Source organism: Chiloscyllium plagiosum, unplaced genomic scaffold (assembly GCF_037043375.1).
Source record: "Chiloscyllium plagiosum isolate Xiang-an unplaced genomic scaffold, Cpla_swu_hap1 HiC_scaffold_44, whole genome shotgun sequence".
Taxonomy (NCBI): Eukaryota; Metazoa; Chordata; class Chondrichthyes; order Orectolobiformes; family Hemiscylliidae; genus Chiloscyllium; species Chiloscyllium plagiosum.
Genome location: NW_028270182.1, coordinates 125,745 through 145,548, shown reverse-complemented (window position 1 = coordinate 145,548; position 19,804 = coordinate 125,745). Strand labels below are relative to the sequence as shown.

The window sequence follows — 19,804 nt, the reverse complement described above, 5'->3', positions numbered from 1 at the left end:
GAGACTGCAGGGAGCAGAGTGAGAGAGACCCGAGACTGCAGGGAGCAGAGTGAGAGAGACCCGAGACTGCAGGGAGCAGAGTGAGAGAGACCCGAGACTGCAGGGAGCAGAGTGAGAGAGTCCCGAGACTGCAGGGAGCAGAGTGAGAGAGTCCCGAGACTGCAGGGAGCAGACTGAGAGAGACCCGAGACTGCAGGGAGCAGAGTGAGAGAGACCCGAGACTGCAGGGAGCAGACTGAGAGAGTCCCGAGACTGCAGGGAGCTGACTAAACGTGGTCTGAGACTGGAGGGAGCAGACTACGGTCGACCCCAGTCTGTAGGCTGATCCAATTATAAATGTGGACCATGGAACTCCTGAAAACAGCAAGTATATCCATGATGGGGATTCCCTGTCGGTCTCGCCCTCTCGTGTGTAAATCGAGCCTTACATCGGAATGTTGTGTTTCCAGGTGAGAGACCCGGAGAGTGCTCAAGCCCAAGTCAACTGAGCTATGTGTGTAACACAACTCTGGGCAGGGAATGTCGAAATGAGAGCGACTGTGGTAGATGGGGCACGTGCTGCATTACCCCGTGTGGGTCAAGATGTGTCCTCAGGCATTTCAGAAATGGTGAGTTCTTCTTATCTGAGCTTCACTCACTGTCCATCTGGTGTTACTGAATGGATGTGTTGCGGGACAGGACAGAGCAGTGTTTCAATGTGTATCGAACCATGTGCTGTCCCTGTCCTTGGGGAGTTTGATGGGGGCAGGACAGAGGGAGCTGCACTCTGTATCTGACCTCACGCTGTCCCTGTCCTGGGAGTGTTTGATGGGGGCAGTACAGAGGGAGCTGCACTCTGTATCTGATCTCACGCTGTCCCTGTCCTGGGAGTGTTTGATGGGGGCAGTACAGAGGGAGCTGCACTCTGTATCTGATCTCACGCTGTCCCTGTCCTGGGAGTGTTTGATGGGGGACAGTACAGAGGGAGCTGCACTCTGTATCTGACCTCACGCTGTCCCTGTCCTGGGAGTGTTTGATGGGGGCAGTACAGAGGGAGGTGCACTCTGTATCTGACCTCACGCTGTCCCTGTCCTGGGAGTGTTTGATGGGGACAGTACAGAGGGAGGTGCACTCTCTATCTAACCTCACGCTGTCCCTGTCCTGGGAGCGTTTGATGGGGGCAGTACAGAGGGAGGTGCACTCTGTATCTGAACTCATGCTGTCCCTGTCCTGGGAGTGTTTGATGGGGGACAGTACAGAGGGAGGTGCACTCTGTATCTGAACTCATGCTGTCCCTTTCCGATGAGTGTTTGATGGGGGCAGTACAGAGGGAGGTGCACTCTGTATCTGATCTCACGCTGTCCCTGTCCTGGGAGTGTTTAATGGGGGCAGTACAGAGGGAGGTGCACTCTCTATCTAACCTCACGCTGTCCCTGTCCTGGGAGCGTTTGATGGGGGCAGTACAGAGGGAGGTGCACTCTGTATCTGAACTCATGCTGTCCCTGTCCTGGGAGTGTTTGATGGGGGACAGTACAGAGGGAGGTGCACTCTGTATCTGAACTCATGCTGTCCCTGTCCTGGGAGTGTTTGATGGGGGCAGTACAGAGGGAGGTGCACTCTCTATCTGACCTCATGCTGTCCCTGTCCTGGGAGTGTTTGATGGGGGCAGTACAGAGGGAGGTGCACTCTGTATCTGATCTCACGCTGTCCCTGTCCTGGGAGTGTTTGATGGGGGACAGTACAGAGGGAGGTGCACTCTCTATCAAACCTCATGCTGTCCCTGTCCTGGGAGTGTTTGATGGGGGCAGTACAGAGGGAGGTGCACTCTGTATCTGAACTCACGCTGTCCCTGTCCTGGGAGTGTTTGATGGGGGCAGTACAGAGGGAGGTGCACTCTCCATCAAACCTCATGCTGTCCCTGTCCTGGGAGTGTTTGATGGGGGCAGTACAGAGGGAGGTGCACTCTGTATCTGACGTCATGCTGTCCCTGTCCTGGGAGTGTTTGATGGGGGCAGTACAGAGGGAGGTGCACTCTCTATCTGACCTCATGCTGTCCCTGTCCTGGGAGTGTTTGATGGGGGCAGTACAGAGGGAGGTGCACTCTGTATCTGACCTCACGCTGTCCCTGTCCTGGGAGTGTTTGATGGGGGACAGTACAGAGGGAGGTGCACTCTCTATCAAACCTCATGCTGTCCCTGTCCTGGGAGTGTTTGATGGGGGCAGTACAGAGGGAGGTGCACTCTGTATCTGAACTCATGCTGTCCCTGTCCTGGGAGTGTTTGATGGGGGCAGTACAGAGGGAGGTGCACTCTGTATCTGATCTCACGCTGTCCCTGTCCTGGGAGTGTTTGATGGGGGCAGTACAGAGGGAGGTGCACTCTGTATCTGATCTCACGCTGTCCCTGTCCTGGGAGTGTTTGATGGGGGCAGTACAGAGGGAGGTGCACTCTGTATCTGATCTCACGCTGTCCCTGTCCTGGGAGTGTTTGATGGGGGACAGTACAGAGGGAGGTGCACTCTGTATCTGACGTCATGCTGTCCCTGTCCTGGGAGTGTTTGATGGGGGCAGTACAAAGGGAGGTGCACTCTGTATCAAACCTCACGCTGTCCCTGTCCTGGGAGTGTTTGATGGGGACAGTACAGAGGGAGGTGCACTCTGTATCTGATCTCACGCTTTCCCTGTCCTGGGAGTGTTTGATGGGGGACAGTACAGAGGGAGGTGCACTCTGTATCTGATCTCACGCTGTCCCTGTCCTGGGAGTGTTTGATGGGGGACAGTACAGAGGGAGGTGCACTCTCTATCAAACCTCATGCTGTCCCTGTCCTGGGAGTGTTTGATGGGGGCAGTACAGAGGGAGGTGCACTCTGTATCTGATGTCATGCTGTCCCTGTCCTGGGAGTGTTTGATGGGGGACAGTACAGAGGGAGGTGCACTCTCTATCAAACCTCATGCTGTCCCTGTCCTGGGAGTGTTTGATGGGGGCAGTACAGAGGGAGGTGCACTCTATCTGATCTCACGCTGTCCCTGTCCTACAAGTGTTTGATGGGGGCAGTACAGAGGGAGGTGCACGCTGTGTCTGACCTCACGCTGTCCCTGTCCTGGGAGTGTTTGATGGGGGCAGTACAGAGGGAGGTGCACTTTGTATCTGACCTCACGCTGTCCCTGTCCTGGGAGTGTTTGATGGGGGCAGTACACAGGGAGGTGCACTCTCTATCTGACGTCACGCTGTCCCTGTCCTGGGAGTGTTTAATGGGGGCAGTACACAGGGAGGTGCACTCTCTATCTGACGTCACGCTGTCCCTGTCCTGGGAGTGTTTAATGGGGGCAGTACACAGGGAGGTGCACTCTCTATCTGACGTCACGCTGTCCCTGTCCTGGGAGTGTTTAATGGGGGCAGTACACAGGGAGGTGCACTCTCTATCTGACGTCACGCTGTCCCTGTCCTGGGAGTGTTTAATGGGGGCAGTACACAGGGAGGTGCACTCTCTATCTGACGTCACGCTGTCCCTGTCCTGGGAGTGTTTGACGGGGGCAGTACAGAGGGAGCTGCACTCTGTATCTGATCTCACGCTGTCCCTGTCCTGGGAGTGTTTAATGGGGACAATGTAGAGGGGTCTTTACTCTGTATCTAACCCCGTGCTGTCCCTGTCCTGGGAGTGTTTAATGGGGACAATGTAGAGGGGTCTTTACTCTGTATCTAACCCCGTGCTGTCCCTTTCCTGGGAGTGTTTAATGGGGACAATGTAGAGGGGTCTTTACTCTGTGTCTAACCCCGTGCTGTCCCTTTCCTGGGAGTGTTTAATGGGGACAATGTAGAGGGGTCTTTACTCTGTGTCTAACCCGTGCTGACCCTGTCCTGGGAGTGTTTAATGGGGACAATGTAGAGGGTTCTTTGCTCTGTGTCTAACCCCGTGCTGTCCCTGTCCTGGGAGTGTTTAATGGGGACAATGTAGAGGGGTCTTTACTCTGTGTCTAACCCCGTGCTGTCCCTGACTTGGAATGTTTAATGGGGACAATGTAGAGGGGTGTTTACTCTGTGTCTAACCCCGTGCTGTCCCTGTCCTGGGAGTGTTTAATGGGGACAATGTAGAGGGCTCTTTACTCTGTGTCTAACCCCGTGCTGTCCCTGTCCTGGGAGTGTTTAATGGGGACAATGCAGAGGGGTCTTTACTCTGTGTCTAACCCCGTGCTGTCCCTGTCCTGGGAGTGTTTAATGGGGACAATGTAGAGGGGTCTTTACTCTGTGTCTAACCCCGTGCTGTCCCTGTCCTGGGAGTGTTTAATGGAGACAATGTAGAGGGGTCTTTACTCTGTGTCTAACACCATGCTGACCCTGTCCTGGGAGTGTTTAATGGGGACAATGTAGAGGGTTCTTTACTCTGTGTCTAACCCCGTGCTGTCCCTGTCCTGGGAGTGTTTAATGGGGACAATGTAGAGGGTTCTTTACTCTGTATCTAACCCCGTGCTGTCCCTGTCCTGGGAGTGTTTAATGGGGACAATGTAGAGGGGTCATTACTCTGTGTCTAACCCTGTGCTGTCCCTGTCCTGGGAGTGTTTAATGGGGACAATGTAGAGGGGTCTTTACTCTGTGTCTAATCCCGTGCTGTCCCTGTCCTGGGAGTGTTTAATGGGGACAATGCAGAGGGGTCTTTACTCTGTATCTAACCCCGTGCTGTCCCTGTCCTGGGAGTGTTTAATGGGGACAATGTAGAGGGGTCTTTACTCTGTGTCTAACCCCGTGCTGTCCCTGTCCTGGGAGTGTTTAATGGGGACAATGTAGAGGGGTCTTTACTCTGTATCTAACCCCGTGCTGTCCCTGTCCTGGGAGTGTTTAATGGGGACAATGTAGAGGGGTCTTTACTCTGTATCTAACCCCGTGCTGTCCCGTTCCTGGGAGTGTTTAATGGGGACAATGTAGAGGGGTCTTTACTCTGTGTCTAACCCCGTGCTGTCCCTGTCCTGGGAGTGTTTAATGGGGACAATGTAGAGGGGTCTTTACTCTGTGTCTAATCCCGTGCTGTCCCTGTCCTGGGAGTGTTTAATGGGGACAATGTAGAGGGGTCTTTACTCTGTGTCTAACCCCGTGCTGTCCCTGTCCTGGGAGTGTTTAATGGGGACAATGTGGAGGGTTCTTTACTCTGTGTCTAACCCCGTGCTGTCCCTGTCCTGGGAGTGTTTAATGGGGACAATGTAGAGGGGTCTTTACTCTGTGTCTAACCCCGTGCTGTCCCTGTCCTGGGAGTGTTTAATGGGGACAATGTAGAGGGGTCTTTACTCTGTGTCTAACCCCGAGCTGTCCCTGTCCTGGGAGTGTTTAATGGGGACAATGTAGAGGGGTCTTTACTCTGTGTCTAACCCCGTGCTGTCCCTGTCCTGGGAGTGTTTAATGGGGACAATGTAGAGGGGTCTTTACTCTGTATCTAACCCCGTGCTGTCCCTGTCCTGGGAGTGTTTAATGGGGACAATGTAGAGGGGTCTTTACTCTGTATCTAACCCCGTGCTGTCCCTGTCCTGGGAGTGTTTAATGGGGACAATGTAGAGGGGTCTTTACTCTGTGTCTAACCCCGTGCTGTCCCTTTCCTGGGAGTGTTTCATGGGGACAATGTAGAGGGTTCTTTACTCTGTGTCTAACCCCGTGCTGTCCCTGTCCTGGGAGTGTTTAATGGGGACAATGTAGAGGGGTCTTTACTCTGTGTCTAACCCCGTGCTGTCCGTGTCCTGGGAGTGTTTAATGGGGACAATGTAGAGGGGTCTTTACTCTGTGTCTAACCCCGTGCTGTCCCTGTCCTGGGAGTGTTTAATGGGGACAATGTAGAGGGGTCTTTACTCTGTGTCTAACCCCGTGCTGTCCCTTTCCTGGGAGTGTTTAATGGGGACAATGTAGAGGGGTCTTTAGTCTGTGTCTAACCCCGTGCTGTCCCTGTCCTGGGAGTGTTTAATGGGGACAATGTAGAGGGGTCTTTACTCTGTGTCTAACCCCGTGCTGTCCCGTTCCTGGGAGTGTTTAATGGGGACAATGTAGAGGGGTCTTTACTCTGTGTCTAACCCCGTGCTGTCCCTGTCCTGGGAGTGTTTAATGGGGACAATGTAGAGGGTTCTTTACTCTGTGTCTAACCCCGTGCTGTCCCTGTCCTGGGAGTGTTTAATGGGGACAATGTAGAGGGGTCTTTACTCTGTGTCTAACCCCGTGCTGTCCCTGTCCTGGGAGTGTTTAATGGGGACACTGTAGAGGGGTCTTTACTCTGTGTCTAACCACGTGCTGTCCCTTTCCTGGGAGTGTTTAATGGGGACAATGTAGAGGGGTCTTTACTCTGTGTCTAACCCCGTGCTGTCCCTGTCCTGGGAGTGTTTAATGGGGACAATGTAGAGGGGTCTTTACTCTGTGTCTAACCCCGTGCTGTCCCGTTCCTGGGAGTGTTTAATGGGGACAATGTAGAGGGGTCTTTACTCTGTGTCTAACCCCGTGCTGTCCCTGTCCTGGGAGTGTTTAATGGGGACAATGTAGAGGGCTCTTTACTCTGTGTCTAACCCCATGCTGTCCCTGTCCTGGGAGTGTTTCATGGGGACAATGTAGAGGGGTCTTTACTCTGTGTCTAACCCCGTGCTGTCCCTGTCCTGGGAGTGTTTAATGGGGACAATGTAGAGGGTTCTTTACTCTGTGTCTAACCCCGTGCTGTCCCTGTCCTGGGAGTGTTTAATGGGGACAATGTAGAGGGGTCTTTACTCTGTGTCTAACCCCGAGCTGTCCCTGTCCTGGGAGTGTTTAATCGGGACAATGTAGAGGGGTCTTTACTCTGTATCTAACCCCGTGCTGTCCCTTTCCTGAGTGTGTTTAATGGGGACAATGTAGAGGGGTCATTACTCTGTGTCTAACCCTGTGCTGTCCCTGTCCTGGGAGTGTTTAATGGGGACAATGTAGAGGGGTCTTTACTCTGTGTCGAACCCCGTGCTGACCCTGTCCTGGGAGTGTTTAATGGGGACAATGTAGAGGGGTCTTTACTCTGTGTCTAACCCCGTGCTGTCCCTGTCCTGGGAGTGTTTAATGGGGACAATGTAGAGGGGTCATTACTCTGTGTCTAACCCTGTGCTGTCCCTGTCCTGGGAGTGTTTAATGGGGACAATGTAGAGGGGTCTTTACTCTGTGTCTAACCCCGTGCTGTCCCTGTCCTGGGAGTGTTTAATGGAGACAATGTAGAGGGGTCTTTACTCTGTGTCTAACCCCGTGCTGTCCCTGTCCTGGGAGTGTTTAATGGGGACAATGTAGAGGGGTCTTTGCTCTGTGTCTAACCCCGTGCTGTCCCTGTCCTGGGAGTGTTTAATGGGGACAATGTAGAGGGGTCTTTACTCTGTATCTAACCCCGTGCTGTCCCTGTCCTGGGAGTGTTTAATGGGGACAATGTAGAGGGGTCTTTACTCTGTGTCTAACCCCGTGCTGTCCCTGTCCTGGGAGTGTTTAATGGGGACAATGTAGAGGGGTCTTTACTCTGTATCTAACCCCGTGCTGTCCCTGTCCTGGGAGTGTTTAATGGGGACAATGTAGAGGGGTCTTTACTCTGTGTCTAACCCCGTGCTGTCCCTGTCCTGGGAGTGTTTAATGGGGACAATGTAGAGGGTTCTTTACTCTGTGTCTAACCCCGTGCTGTCCCTGTCCTGGGAGTGTTTAGTGGGGACAATGTAGGGGGTTCTTTACTCTGTATCTAACCCCGTGCTGTTCCTGTCCTGGGAGTGTTTAATGGGGACAATGTAGAGGGTCCTTTACTCTGTGTCTAACCCCGTGCTGTCCCTGTCCTGGGAGTGTTTAATGGGGACAATGTGGAGGGGTCTTTACTCTGTATCGAACCCCGTGCTGTCCCTTTCCTGGGAGTGTTTAATGGGGACAATGTAGAGGGGTCTTTACTCTGTATCTAACCCCGTGCTGTCCCTGTCCTGGGAGTGTTTAATGGGGACAATGTAGAGGGGTCTTTACTCTGTGTCTAACCCCGTGCTGTCCCTGTCCTGGGAGTGTTTAATGGGGACAATGTAGAGGGGTCTTTACTCTGTGTCTAACCCCGTGCTGTCCCTTTCCTGGGAGTGTTTAATGGGGACAATGTGGAGGGGTCTTTACTCTGTGTCTCACCCCGTGCTGTCCCTGTCCTGGGAGTGTTTAATGGGGCCAATGTAGAGGGTTCTTTACTCTGTATCTAACCCCGTGCTGTCCCTGTCCTGGGAGTGTTTAATGGGGACAATGTAGAGGGGTCTTTACTCTGTATCTAACCCCGTGCTGTCCCTGTCCTGGGAGTGTTTAATGGGGACAATGTAGAGGGGTCTTTACTCTGTGTCTAACCCCGTGCTGTCCCTGTCCTGGGAGTGTTTAATGGGGACATTGTAGAGGGGTCTTTACTCTGTATCTAACCCCGTGCTGACCCTGTCCTGGGAGTGTTTAATGGGGACAATGTAGAGGGGTCATTACTCTGTGTCTAACCCCGTGCTGTCCCTGTCCTGGGAGTGTTTAATGGGGACAATGTAGAGGGGTCTTTACTCTGTGTCTAACCCCGTGCTGTCCCTGTCCTGGGAGTGTTTAATGGGGACATTGTAGAGGGCTCTTTACTCTGTGTCTAACCCCGTGCTGTCCCTTTCCTGGGAGTGTTTAATGGGGACAATGTAGAGGGGTCTTTAGTCTGTATCTAACCCCGTGCTGTCCCTGTCCTGGGAGTGTTTAATGGGGACAATGTAGAGGGGTCTTTACTCTGTGTCTAACCCCGTGCTGTCCCTGTCCTGGGAGTGTTTAATGGGGACAATGTAGAGGGGTCTTTACTCTGTGTCTAACCCCGTGCTGTCCCGTTCCTGGGAGTGTTTAATGGGGACAATGTAGAGGGTTCTTTACTCTGTGTCTAACCCCATGCTGTCCCTTTCCTGGGAGTGTTTAATGGGGACAATGTAGAGGGGTCTTTACTCTGTATCTAACACCGTGCTGTCCCTGTCCTGGGAGTGTTTAATGGGGACAATGTAGAGGGGTCTTTACTCTGTGTCTAACCCCGTGCTGTCCCTGTCCTGGGAGTGTTTAATGGGGACAATGTAGAGGGGTCTTTACTCTGTGTCTAACCCCGTGCTGTCCCTGTCCTGGGAGTGTTTAATGGGGACAATGTAGAGGGCTCTTTACTCTGTATCTAACCCCGTGCTGTCCCTGTCCTGGGAGTGTTTAATGGGGACAATGTAGAGGGGTGCTTACTCTGTGTCTAACCCCGTGCTGTCCCTGTCCTGGGAGTGTTTAATGGGGACAATGTAGAGGGGTCTTTACTCTGTGTCTAACCCCGTGCTGTCCCTTTCCTGGGAGTGTTTAATGGGGACAATGTAGAGGGTTCTTTACTCTGTGTCTAACCCCGTGCTGTCCCTGTCCTGGGAGTGTTTAATGGGGACAATGTAGAGGGGTCTTTACTCTGTGTCTAACCCCGTGCTGTCCCTTTCCTGGGAGTGTTTAATGGGGACAATGTAGAGGGGTCTTTACTCTGTGTCTAACCCCGTGCTGTCCCTGTCCTGGGATTGTTTAATGGGGACAATGTAGAGGGGTCTTTACTCTGTGTCTGACCCCGTGCTGACCCTTTCCTGGGAGTGTTTAATGGGGACAATGTAGAGGGGTGTTTACTCTGTGTCTAACCCCGTGCTGTCCCTTTCCTGGGAGTGTTTAATGGGGTCAATGTAGAGGGGTCTTTACTCTGTATCTAACCCCGTGCTGTCCCTGTCCTGGGAGTGTTTAATGGGGACAATGTAGAGGGTTCTTTACTCTGTGTCTAACCCCGTGCTGTCCCTGTCCTGGGAGTGTTTAATGGGGATAATGTAGAGGGGTCTTTACTCTGTGTCTAACCCCGTGCTGTCCCTTTCCTGGGAGTGTTTAATGGGGACAATGTAGAGGGGCCTTTACTCTGTGTCTAACCCCGTTCTGTCCCTGTCCTGGGAGTGTTTAATGGGGACAATGTAGAGGGTTCTCTGCTCTGTGTCTAACCCCGTGCTGTCCCTTTCCTGGGAGTGTTTAATGGGGACAATGTAGAGGGCTCTTTACTCTGTGTCTAACCCCGTGCTGTCCCTTTCCTGGGAGTGTTTAATGGGGACAATGTAGAGGGGTCTTTACTCTGTGACTAACCCCGTGCTGTCCCTTTCCTGGGAGTGTTTAATGGGGACAATGTAGAGGGTTCTTTACTCTGTGTCTAACCCCGTGCTGTCCCTTTCCTGGGAGTGTTTAATGGGGACAATGTAGAGGGGTCTTTACTCTGTGTCTAACCCCGTGCTGTCCCTTTCCTGGGAGTGTTTAATGGGGACAATGTAGAGGGGTCTTTACTCTGTGTCTAACCCCGTGCTGTCCCTTTCCTGGGAGTGTTTAATGGGGACAATGTAGAGGGTTCTTTACTCTGTGTCTAACCCCGTGCTGTCCCTTTCCTGGGAGTGTTTAATGGGGACAATGTAGAGGGGTCTTTACTCTGTGTCTAACCCCGTGCTGTCCCTGTCCTGGGAGTGTTTAATGGGGACAATGTAGAGGGGTCTTTACTCTGTGTCTAACCCCGTGCTGTCCCTGTCCTGGGAGTGTTTAATGGGGACAATGTAGAGGGGTCTTTACTCTGTGTCTAACCCCGTGCTGTCCCTGTCCTGGGAGTGTTTAATGGGGACAATGTAGAGGGTTCTTTACTCTGTGTCAAATCCCGTGCTGTCCCTGTCCTGGGAGTGTTTAATGGGGACAATGTAGAGGGGTCTTTACTCTGTGTCTAACCCCGTGCTGTCCCTGTCCTGGGAGTGTTTAATGGGGACAATGTAGAGGGGTCTTTACTCTGTGTCTAACCCCGTGCTGTCCCTGTCCTGGGAGTGTTTAATGGGGACAATGTAGAGGGGTCTTTACTCTGTGTCTAACCCCGTGCTGTCCCGTTCCTGGGAGTGTTTAATGGGGACAATGTAGAGGGTTCTTTACTCTGTGTCTAACCCCATGCTGTCCCTTTCCTGGGAGTGTTTAATGGGGACAATGTAGAGGGGTCTTTACTCTGTATCTAACACCGTGCTGTCCCTGTCCTGGGAGTGTTTAATGGGGACAATGTAGAGGGGTCTTTACTCTGTGTCTAACCCCGTGCTGTCCCTGTCCTGGGAGTGTTTAATGGGGACAATGTAGAGGGGTCTTTACTCTGTGTCTAACCCCGTGCTGTCCCTGTCCTGGGAGTGTTTAATGGGGACAATGTAGAGGGCTCTTTACTCTGTATCTAACCCCGTGCTGTCCCTGTCCTGGGAGTGTTTAATGGGGACAATGTAGAGGGGTGCTTACTCTGTGTCTAACCCCGTGCTGTCCCTGTCCTGGGAGTGTTTAATGGGGACAATGTAGAGGGGTCTTTACTCTGTGTCTAACCCCGTGCTGTCCCTTTCCTGGGAGTGTTTAATGGGGACAATGTAGAGGGTTCTTTACTCTGTGTCTAACCCCGTGCTGTCCCTGTCCTGGGAGTGTTTAATGGGGACAATGTAGAGGGGTCTTTACTCTGTGTCTAACCCCGTGCTGTCCCTTTCCTGGGAGTGTTTAATGGGGACAATGTAGAGGGGTCTTTACTCTGTGTCTAACCCCGTGCTGTCCCTGTCCTGGGATTGTTTAATGGGGACAATGTAGAGGGGTCTTTACTCTGTGTCTGACCCCGTGCTGACCCTTTCCTGGGAGTGTTTAATGGGGACAATGTAGAGGGGTGTTTACTCTGTGTCTAACCCCGTGCTGTCCCTTTCCTGGGAGTGTTTAATGGGGTCAATGTAGAGGGGTCTTTACTCTGTATCTAACCCCGTGCTGTCCCTGTCCTGGGAGTGTTTAATGGGGACAATGTAGAGGGTTCTTTACTCTGTGTCTAACCCCGTGCTGTCCCTGTCCTGGGAGTGTTTAATGGGGATAATGTAGAGGGGTCTTTACTCTGTGTCTAACCCCGTGCTGTCCCTTTCCTGGGAGTGTTTAATGGGGACAATGTAGAGGGGTCTTTACTCTGTGTCTAACCCCGTGCTGTCCCTGTCCTGGGAGTGTTTAATGGGGACAATGTAGAGGGGTCTTTACTCTGTGTCTAACCCCGTGCTGTCCCGTTCCTGGGAGTGTTTAATGGGGACAATGTAGAGGGTTCTTTACTCTGTGTCTAACCCCATGCTGTCCCTTTCCTGGGAGTGTTTAATGGGGACAATGTAGAGGGGTCTTTACTCTGTATCTAACACCGTGCTGTCCCTGTCCTGGGAGTGTTTAATGGGGACAATGTAGAGGGGTCTTTACTCTGTGTCTAACCCCGTGCTGTCCCTGTCCTGGGAGTGTTTAATGGGGACAATGTAGAGGGGTCTTTACTCTGTGTCTAACCCCGTGCTGTCCCTGTCCTGGGAGTGTTTAATGGGGACAATGTAGAGGGCTCTTTACTCTGTATCTAACCCCGTGCTGTCCCTGTCCTGGGAGTGTTTAATGGGGACAATGTAGAGGGGTGCTTACTCTGTGTCTAACCCCGTGCTGTCCCTGTCCTGGGAGTGTTTAATGGGGACAATGTAGAGGGGTCTTTACTCTGTGTCTAACCCCGTGCTGTCCCTTTCCTGGGAGTGTTTAATGGGGACAATGTAGAGGGTTCTTTACTCTGTGTCTAACCCCGTGCTGTCCCTGTCCTGGGAGTGTTTAATGGGGACAATGTAGAGGGGTCTTTACTCTGTGTCTAACCCCGTGCTGTCCCTTTCCTGGGAGTGTTTAATGGGGACAATGTAGAGGGGTCTTTACTCTGTGTCTAACCCCGTGCTGTCCCTGTCCTGGGATTGTTTAATGGGGACAATGTAGAGGGGTCTTTACTCTGTGTCTGACCCCGTGCTGACCCTTTCCTGGGAGTGTTTAATGGGGACAATGTAGAGGGGTGTTTACTCTGTGTCTAACCCCGTGCTGTCCCTTTCCTGGGAGTGTTTAATGGGGTCAATGTAGAGGGGTCTTTACTCTGTATCTAACCCCGTGCTGTCCCTGTCCTGGGAGTGTTTAATGGGGACAATGTAGAGGGTTCTTTACTCTGTGTCTAACCCCGTGCTGTCCCTGTCCTGGGAGTGTTTAATGGGGATAATGTAGAGGGGTCTTTACTCTGTGTCTAACCCCGTGCTGTCCCTTTCCTGGGAGTGTTTAATGGGGACAATGTAGAGGGGCCTTTACTCTGTGTCTAACCCCGTTCTGTCCCTGTCCTGGGAGTGTTTAATGGGGACAATGTAGAGGGTTCTCTGCTCTGTGTCTAACCCCGTGCTGTCCCTTTCCTGGGAGTGTTTAATGGGGACAATGTAGAGGGTTCTCTGCTCTGTGTCTAACCCCGTGCTGTCCCTTTCCTGGGAGTGTTTAATGGGGACAATGTAGAGGGCTCTTTACTCTGTGTCTAACCCCGTGCTGTCCCTTTCCTGGGAGTGTTTAATGGGGACAATGTAGAGGGGTCTTTACTCTGTGACTAACCCCGTGCTGTCCCTTTCCTGGGAGTGTTTAATGGGGACAATGTAGAGGGTTCTTTACTCTGTGTCTAACCCCGTGCTGTCCCTTTCCTGGGAGTGTTTAATGGGGACAATGTAGAGGGGTCTTTACTCTGTGTCTAACCCCGTGCTGTCCCTTTCCTGGGAGTGTTTAATGGGGACAATGTAGAGGGGTCTTTACTCTGTGTCTAACCCCGTGCTGTCCCTTTCCTGGGAGTGTTTAATGGGGACAATGTAGAGGGTTCTTTACTCTGTGTCTAACCCCGTGCTGTCCCTTTCCTGGGAGTGTTTAATGGGGACAATGTAGAGGGGTCTTTACTCTGTGTCTAACCCCGTGCTGTCCCTGTCCTGGGAGTGTTTAATGGGGACAATGTAGAGGGGTCTTTACTCTGTGTCTAACCCCGTGCTGTCCCTGTCCTGGGAGTGTTTAATGGGGACAATGTAGAGGGGTCTTTACTCTGTGTCTAACCCCGTGCTGTCCCTGTCCTGGGAGTGTTTAATGGGGACAATGTAGAGGGTTCTTTACTCTGTGTCAAATCCCGTGCTGTCCCTGTCCTGGGAGTGTTTAATGGGGACAATGTAGAGGGGTCTTTACTCTGTGTCTAACCCCGTGCTGTCCCTGTCCTGGGAGTGTTTAATGGGGACAATGTAGAGGGGTCATTACTCTGTGTCTAAACCCGTGCTGTCTCTGTCCTGGGAGTGTTTAATGGGGACAATGTAGAGGAGTCTTTACTCTGTGTCTAACCCCGTGCTGTCCCTGTCCTGGGAGTGTTTAATGGGGACAATGTAGAGGGGTCTTTACTCTGTGTCTAACCCCGTGCTGTCCCTGTCCTGGGAGTGTTTAATGGGGACAATGTAGAGGGGTCTTTACTCTGTGTCTAACCCCGTGCAGTCCCTGTCCTTGGAGTGTTTAATGGGGACAATGTAGAGGGGTCTTTACTCTGTATCTAACCCCGTGCTGTCCCTGTCCTGGGAGTGTTTAATGGGGACAATGTTGAGCGGTCTTTACTCTGTGTCTAACCCCATGCTGTCCCTGTCCTGGGAGTGTTTAATGGGGACAATGTAGAAGGGTCTTTACTCTGTGTCAAATCCCGTGCTGTCCCTGTCCTGGGAGTGTTTAATGGGGACAATGTAGAGGGGTCTTTACTCTGTGTCTAACCCCGTGCTGTCCCTGTCCTGGGAGTGTTTAATGGGGACAATGTAGAGGGGTCTTTACTCTGTGTCTAACCCCGTGCTGTCCCTGTCCTGGGAGTGTTTAATGGGGACAATGTAGAGGGGTCTTTACTCTGTGTCTAACCCCGTGCTGTCCCTGTCCCTGGAGTTTTTAATGGGGACAATGTAGAGGGGTCTTTACTCTGTGTCTAACCCTGTGCTGTCCCTGTCCTGGGAGTGTTTAATGGGGACAATGTAGAGGTGTCTTTACTCTCTGTCTAACCCCGTGCTGTCCTGTCCTGGGAGTGTTTAATGGGGACAATGTAGAGGGGTCTTTACTCTGTATCTAACCCCGTGCTGTCCCTGTCCTGGGAGTGTTTAATGGGGACAATGTAGAGGGGTCTTTACTCTGTGTCTAACCCCGTGCTGTCCCTGTCCTGGGAGTGTTTAATGAGGACAATGTAGAGGGCTCTTTACTCTGTGTCTAACCCTGTGCTGTCCCTGTCCTGGGAGTGTTTAATGGGGACAATGTAGAGGGGTCTTTACTCTGTGTCTAACCCCCTGCTGTCCCTGTCCTGGGAGTGTTTCATGGGGACAATGTAGAGGGATCTTTACTCTGTGTCTAACCCCGTGCTGTCCCTGTCCTGGGAGTGTTTAATGGGGACAATGTTGAGGGGTCTTTACTCTGTGTCTAACCCCGTGCTGTCCCTGTCCTGGGAGTGTTTAATGGGGACAATGTAGAGGGGTCTTTACTCTGTATCTAACCCCGTGCTGTCCCTGTCCTGGGAGTGTTTAATGGGGACAATGTAGAGGGGTCTTTACTCTGTGTCTAACCCCGTGCTGTCCCTGTCCCTGGAGTTTTTAATGGGGACAATGTAGAGGAGTCTTTACTCTGTGTCTAACCCCGTGCTGTCCCTGTCCTGGGAGTGTTTAATGGGGACAATGTAGAGGGGTCTTTACTCTGTGTCTAACCCGTGCTGTCCCTGTCCTGGGAGTGTTTAATGGGGACAATGTAGAGGGGTCTTTACTCTGTGTCTAACCCCGTGCTGTCCCTGTCCTGGGAGTGTTTAATGGGGACAATGTAGAGGGGTCTTTACTCTGTGTCTAACCCCGTGCTGTCCCTGTCCTGGGAGTGTTTAATGGGGACAATGTAGAGGGGTCTTTACTCTGTATCTAACCCCGTGCTGTCCCTGTCCTGGGAGTGTTTAATGGGGACAATGTAGAGGGGACTTTACTCTGTGTCTAACCCCGTGCTGTCCCTGTCCTGGGAGTGTTTAATGGGGACAATGTAGAGGGGTCTTTACTCTGTATCTAACCCCGTGCTGTCCCTGTCCTGGGAGTGTTTAATGGGGACAATGTAGAGGGTTCTTTACTCTGTGTCTAACCCCGTGCTGTCCCTTTCCTGGGAGTGTTTAATGGGGACAATGTAGAGGGTTCTTTACTCTGTGTCTAACCCCGTGCTGTCCCTGTCCTGGGAGTGTTTAATGGGGACAATGTAGAGGGGTCTTTACTCTGTGTCTAACCCCGTGCTGTCCCTGTCCTGGGAGTGTTTAATGGGGACAATGTAGAGGGGTCTTTACTCTGTGTCTAACCCCTTGCTGTCCCTGTCCTGGGAGTGTTTAATGGGGACAATGTAGAGGGGTCTTTACTCTGTGTCTAACCCCGTGCTGTCCCTGTCCTGGGAGTGTTTAATGTGGACAATGTAGAGGGGTCTTTACTCTGTCTAACCCCGTGCTGTCCCTGTCCTGGGAGTGTTTAATGGGGACAATGTAGAGGAGTCTTTACTCTGTGTCTAACCCCGTGCTGTCCCTGTCCTGGGAGTGTTTAATGGGGACAATGTAGAGGGTTCTTTACTCTGTGTCTAACCCCGTGCTGTCCCTTTCCTGGGAGTGTTTAATGGGGACAATGTAGAGGGGACTTTACTCTGTGTCTAACCCCGTGCTGTCCCTGTCCTGGGAGTGTTTAATGGGGACAATGTAGAGGGGTCTTTACTCTGTATCTAACCCCGTGCTGACCCTTTCCTGGGAGTGTTTACTGGGGACAATGTAGAGGGTTCTTTACTCTGTGTCTAATCCCGTGCTGTCCCTTTCCTGGGAGTGTTTAATGGGGACAATGTAGAGGGGTCTTTACTCTGTGTCTCACCCCGTGTGGTTCTGTCTCTCTCTTTTCTCCCAATGGAAGACGACGGGCAGTGCCCTCGCCCAGATCATCTTGCCCGTGTGTGTAACTCCACTTTTGGGAAGGTGTGTGACTCCGACCAAGATTGTGCTGGATCTCAAAGATGCTGTGATGCTGGGTGTCAGAAACGTTGTGTTCTGTCGTTCTACAGAAAGTCTCATGGAGGTAGTTCCTGGTCCTAAGGGCATGGCTGCTTAACCTGTCTGTATGAGGCAGCTCTGTGAGCTTTCCTTCTTTATATCTCACTTTGTGTCTGTGGTGTATTTCCCTTTGCCTCTCTTTGTGCATTCCTGCAGCACATCTCTCTCTCTCTCTCTCTGTGACGTCGTTTCATCTCCTGCTTTTGCATGTCTGTCTGTTTCTCTCTCTCTCTCTCTCTTTGTCTGTCTGTCTCTGTGTCTCTCTCTCTTTCTCTCTCTCTCTGTCTGTGTGTGTCTCTCTCTCTCTCTGTGTCTGTCATTGTCACATTCCACTCTCTCTCTTTCTCCATCATGCCTCTCCATCAGTCCCTCTGTATTGCTATCTCTCCTGTCTGTCTCTCGCCCTGTCTTTCTGTCACCTCTCTTTCTGTCTGTCTTTTGCATGTTCATCTGTGTCTCTCTTTCTGTCTTTGCCGCATTCGACTCCCTCTCTTCCTGGCTCACGTCTCTCCCTCTGTCACTTGCTCTCTGTGTTGCTATCTCTCCTGTCTCTCTCTCGCCCTCTCTCTGTGTCACCTCTTGTTCAGTCTGCCTCTTGCATGTTCCTCTGTCTCTCTCTGTCTTTGTCACATTTCTCTCCCTGTTCCTCTCACTTCTTGATCTCCCTCTCATTCTCCCCCTGTCCCTCTCTCCCCCACCCTCTCAATCTCTCTGTCTCTGTCTCTCACACACCCACACCTCTCCTGATCTCTCCTATAACCGGAACTATTACATTTGCAGACTCGGGGAAATCTGAGGAGTGTCCTAACCCGTCCTGCCTGGATCGTGTCTGCAGGATGAATCACAGCGTCTCGTGTGAAGATGATGAGGATTGTGGCAAGTGGAGGTCGTGTTGTGAGACGCCGTGTGGTAGACGCTGTGTCCACCCCTTCATGGGGCAGAACAGGAGTTTGTCAGTCTCAGGTAACTGCATATGGTTGGTTAGTCCCTCCAAGATCCAGCTACATCCCAGCAGAGAGTCATGTAATCACACTGCCGCCAGCAGGCTGAATGTGGGGAGTACCCTGTTCCCAGCAGCCTGAGTATGGGGAACACCCTGTTCCTCGCAGGCTGATGGTCAGGAATATCCTGCTCCCAGCAGGCTGAGTATGGGGAACACCCTGTTCCTAGTAGGCTGATGGTCAGGAATATCCTGCTCCCAGCAGGCTGAGTGTGGAGAAAACCCACTCCCAGCAGGCTGAGTGTGGAGGAAACCCACTCCCAGCAGGCTGAGAGTGGGGAATCCCCTGTTCTCAACAGGCTGAGTGTGGGGAACACCCTGTTCCCAGCAGCCTGAGTGTAGGGAACACCCTGTTTCCAGCAGGCTGAGTATTGGGGAGCACTTTATTCCCAGCAGGCTGACTGTGGGGAACGTCCTGCTCCCAGCTAGCTGCGTGTGGGGAATATCCTGTTCCCAGCAGGCTGAGTGTGTGGAATATCCTGTTCCCAGCAGGCTGAGAGTGGGGAATATCCTGTTCTTAACAGACTGAGTGTTGGGAACACCCTGTTCCCAGCAGGCCGAGTGTGTGGAATATCCTGTTCCCAGCAGGCTGAGTGTGGGGAACACCCTGTTCCCAGCAAGCTGAGTGTGTGGAATATCCTGTTCCCAGCAGGCTGAGTGTGGGAAATAATCTGTTCCCAGCAGGCTGAGTGTGGGGAACACCCTGTTCCCAGCAGGCTGAGTGTGGAGAATATTCTGTTCCCAGCAGGCTGGATGTATGAAATATCCTGTTCCCAGCAGCCTTTGTATGGGTAACAACCTGTCCCCGGAAGGCTGAGTGTGGGGAATACCCTGCTCCCAGGAGGCTGAGTGTGCGGAATACCCTGCTCCCAGCAAGTTGAGTGTTGGGAATATCCTTTTCCCAGCAGGCTGAGTTTGGTGAACTGATGTCCTTGATGAGGCCTTCCTCTGTGTCTGAGCTGTGTCTATCTCTCTCCCTTTCCCTGTCCCTCCCTCCCTCCCTCTCTCTCTGTGACAGATCGGACATCTGGAATGTGTCCTTCTCCTGCTCGCCTCTCTGCTGTGTGTAATCTGAAGTACGGTGAGCTGTGTGAGGACGATGATGACTGCTACGCATGGCAGATGTGCTGCAACACCAGCTGTGGGCAACGCTGTGTCCATTCCTACCGCAGCAGGAGTAAGTCACCCAGTTTACTTAGCACCACCCTACCCTCTCCCTCCCCACCCACAACCTCCACCCCAGAGCATGTTCATCAGGGATCGGGAGACACAGAAAGTCACTGTGTTTGTGTTGCTATTTCTGCGTATGTGTGAATGTGTGTCTCTCGCTCTCTCCCTCGCTCTCGGTCTTTCCCTCTGTCAATGGACGTCTCTGCGACATTGGGCAGACATGATCAGTTCTTCGAACTCTGTCTTTCTTGTCAGTTTGTGTGTCTCTCTTTCTTTCTTTCTTTCTCTCTCACACCTTCTTTCTTCCCATCACATCTCTCACTCTTCCTTTCTCTCCCATTCAGTTTCTCTTTGTCTCCCTCCATCTGTCTCTCTCCCTCTCTGTCCCTCTGTCTCTCACTGTGTCGCTCCCTCTCTGTCTCTCTCTCCCTTTCTCTGTCTCTCTCTCTCTCTCCTACTCTACGTGTGTGTCTCTCTCTGTCTGCGTCTCCCCAACTCTGTCTCTCTGTTTCTCTCTCTCTCTGCCTCTGTCTCCCTCTCTCTCTCTCTATCTGTCCCTCTCACCGTGTTTTGCTCTTTCTCTCTGTCTCTCTTTGTGTCTCTCCCTGTCTGTTTCTTTCTCTCTGTCTCTTCCTCTGTCTGGCTGTCTGTCTCTCTTTCCTTCCCTCTCTCTTTCCATCTCTATCTGTGTTTGTCTATTTTTCTCTGTCTCTGTCTTCCTCTGTCCCCGCCTCTCTTTCT

General features: G+C 52.1%; 1 protein-coding gene across 1 annotated transcript in view; it reads left to right on the top strand.

The window, feature by feature from the left end:
- The window catches only part of LOC148136850 (uncharacterized), a gene marked incomplete at its 3' end in the record, with an annotated part of 264,129 nt that overhangs the window by 127,739 nt on the left and 116,586 nt on the right, over positions 1-19,804 (top strand). The window contains exons 39-42 of the mRNA XM_087982832.1: positions 450-608; positions 16,757-16,918; positions 17,674-17,856; positions 18,912-19,070. Of these exons, the coding sequence (XP_087838958.1) occupies positions 450-608; positions 16,757-16,918; positions 17,674-17,856; positions 18,912-19,070 (663 nt within the window). The remainder of the gene's footprint in view (positions 1-449; positions 609-16,756; positions 16,919-17,673; positions 17,857-18,911; positions 19,071-19,804) is intronic.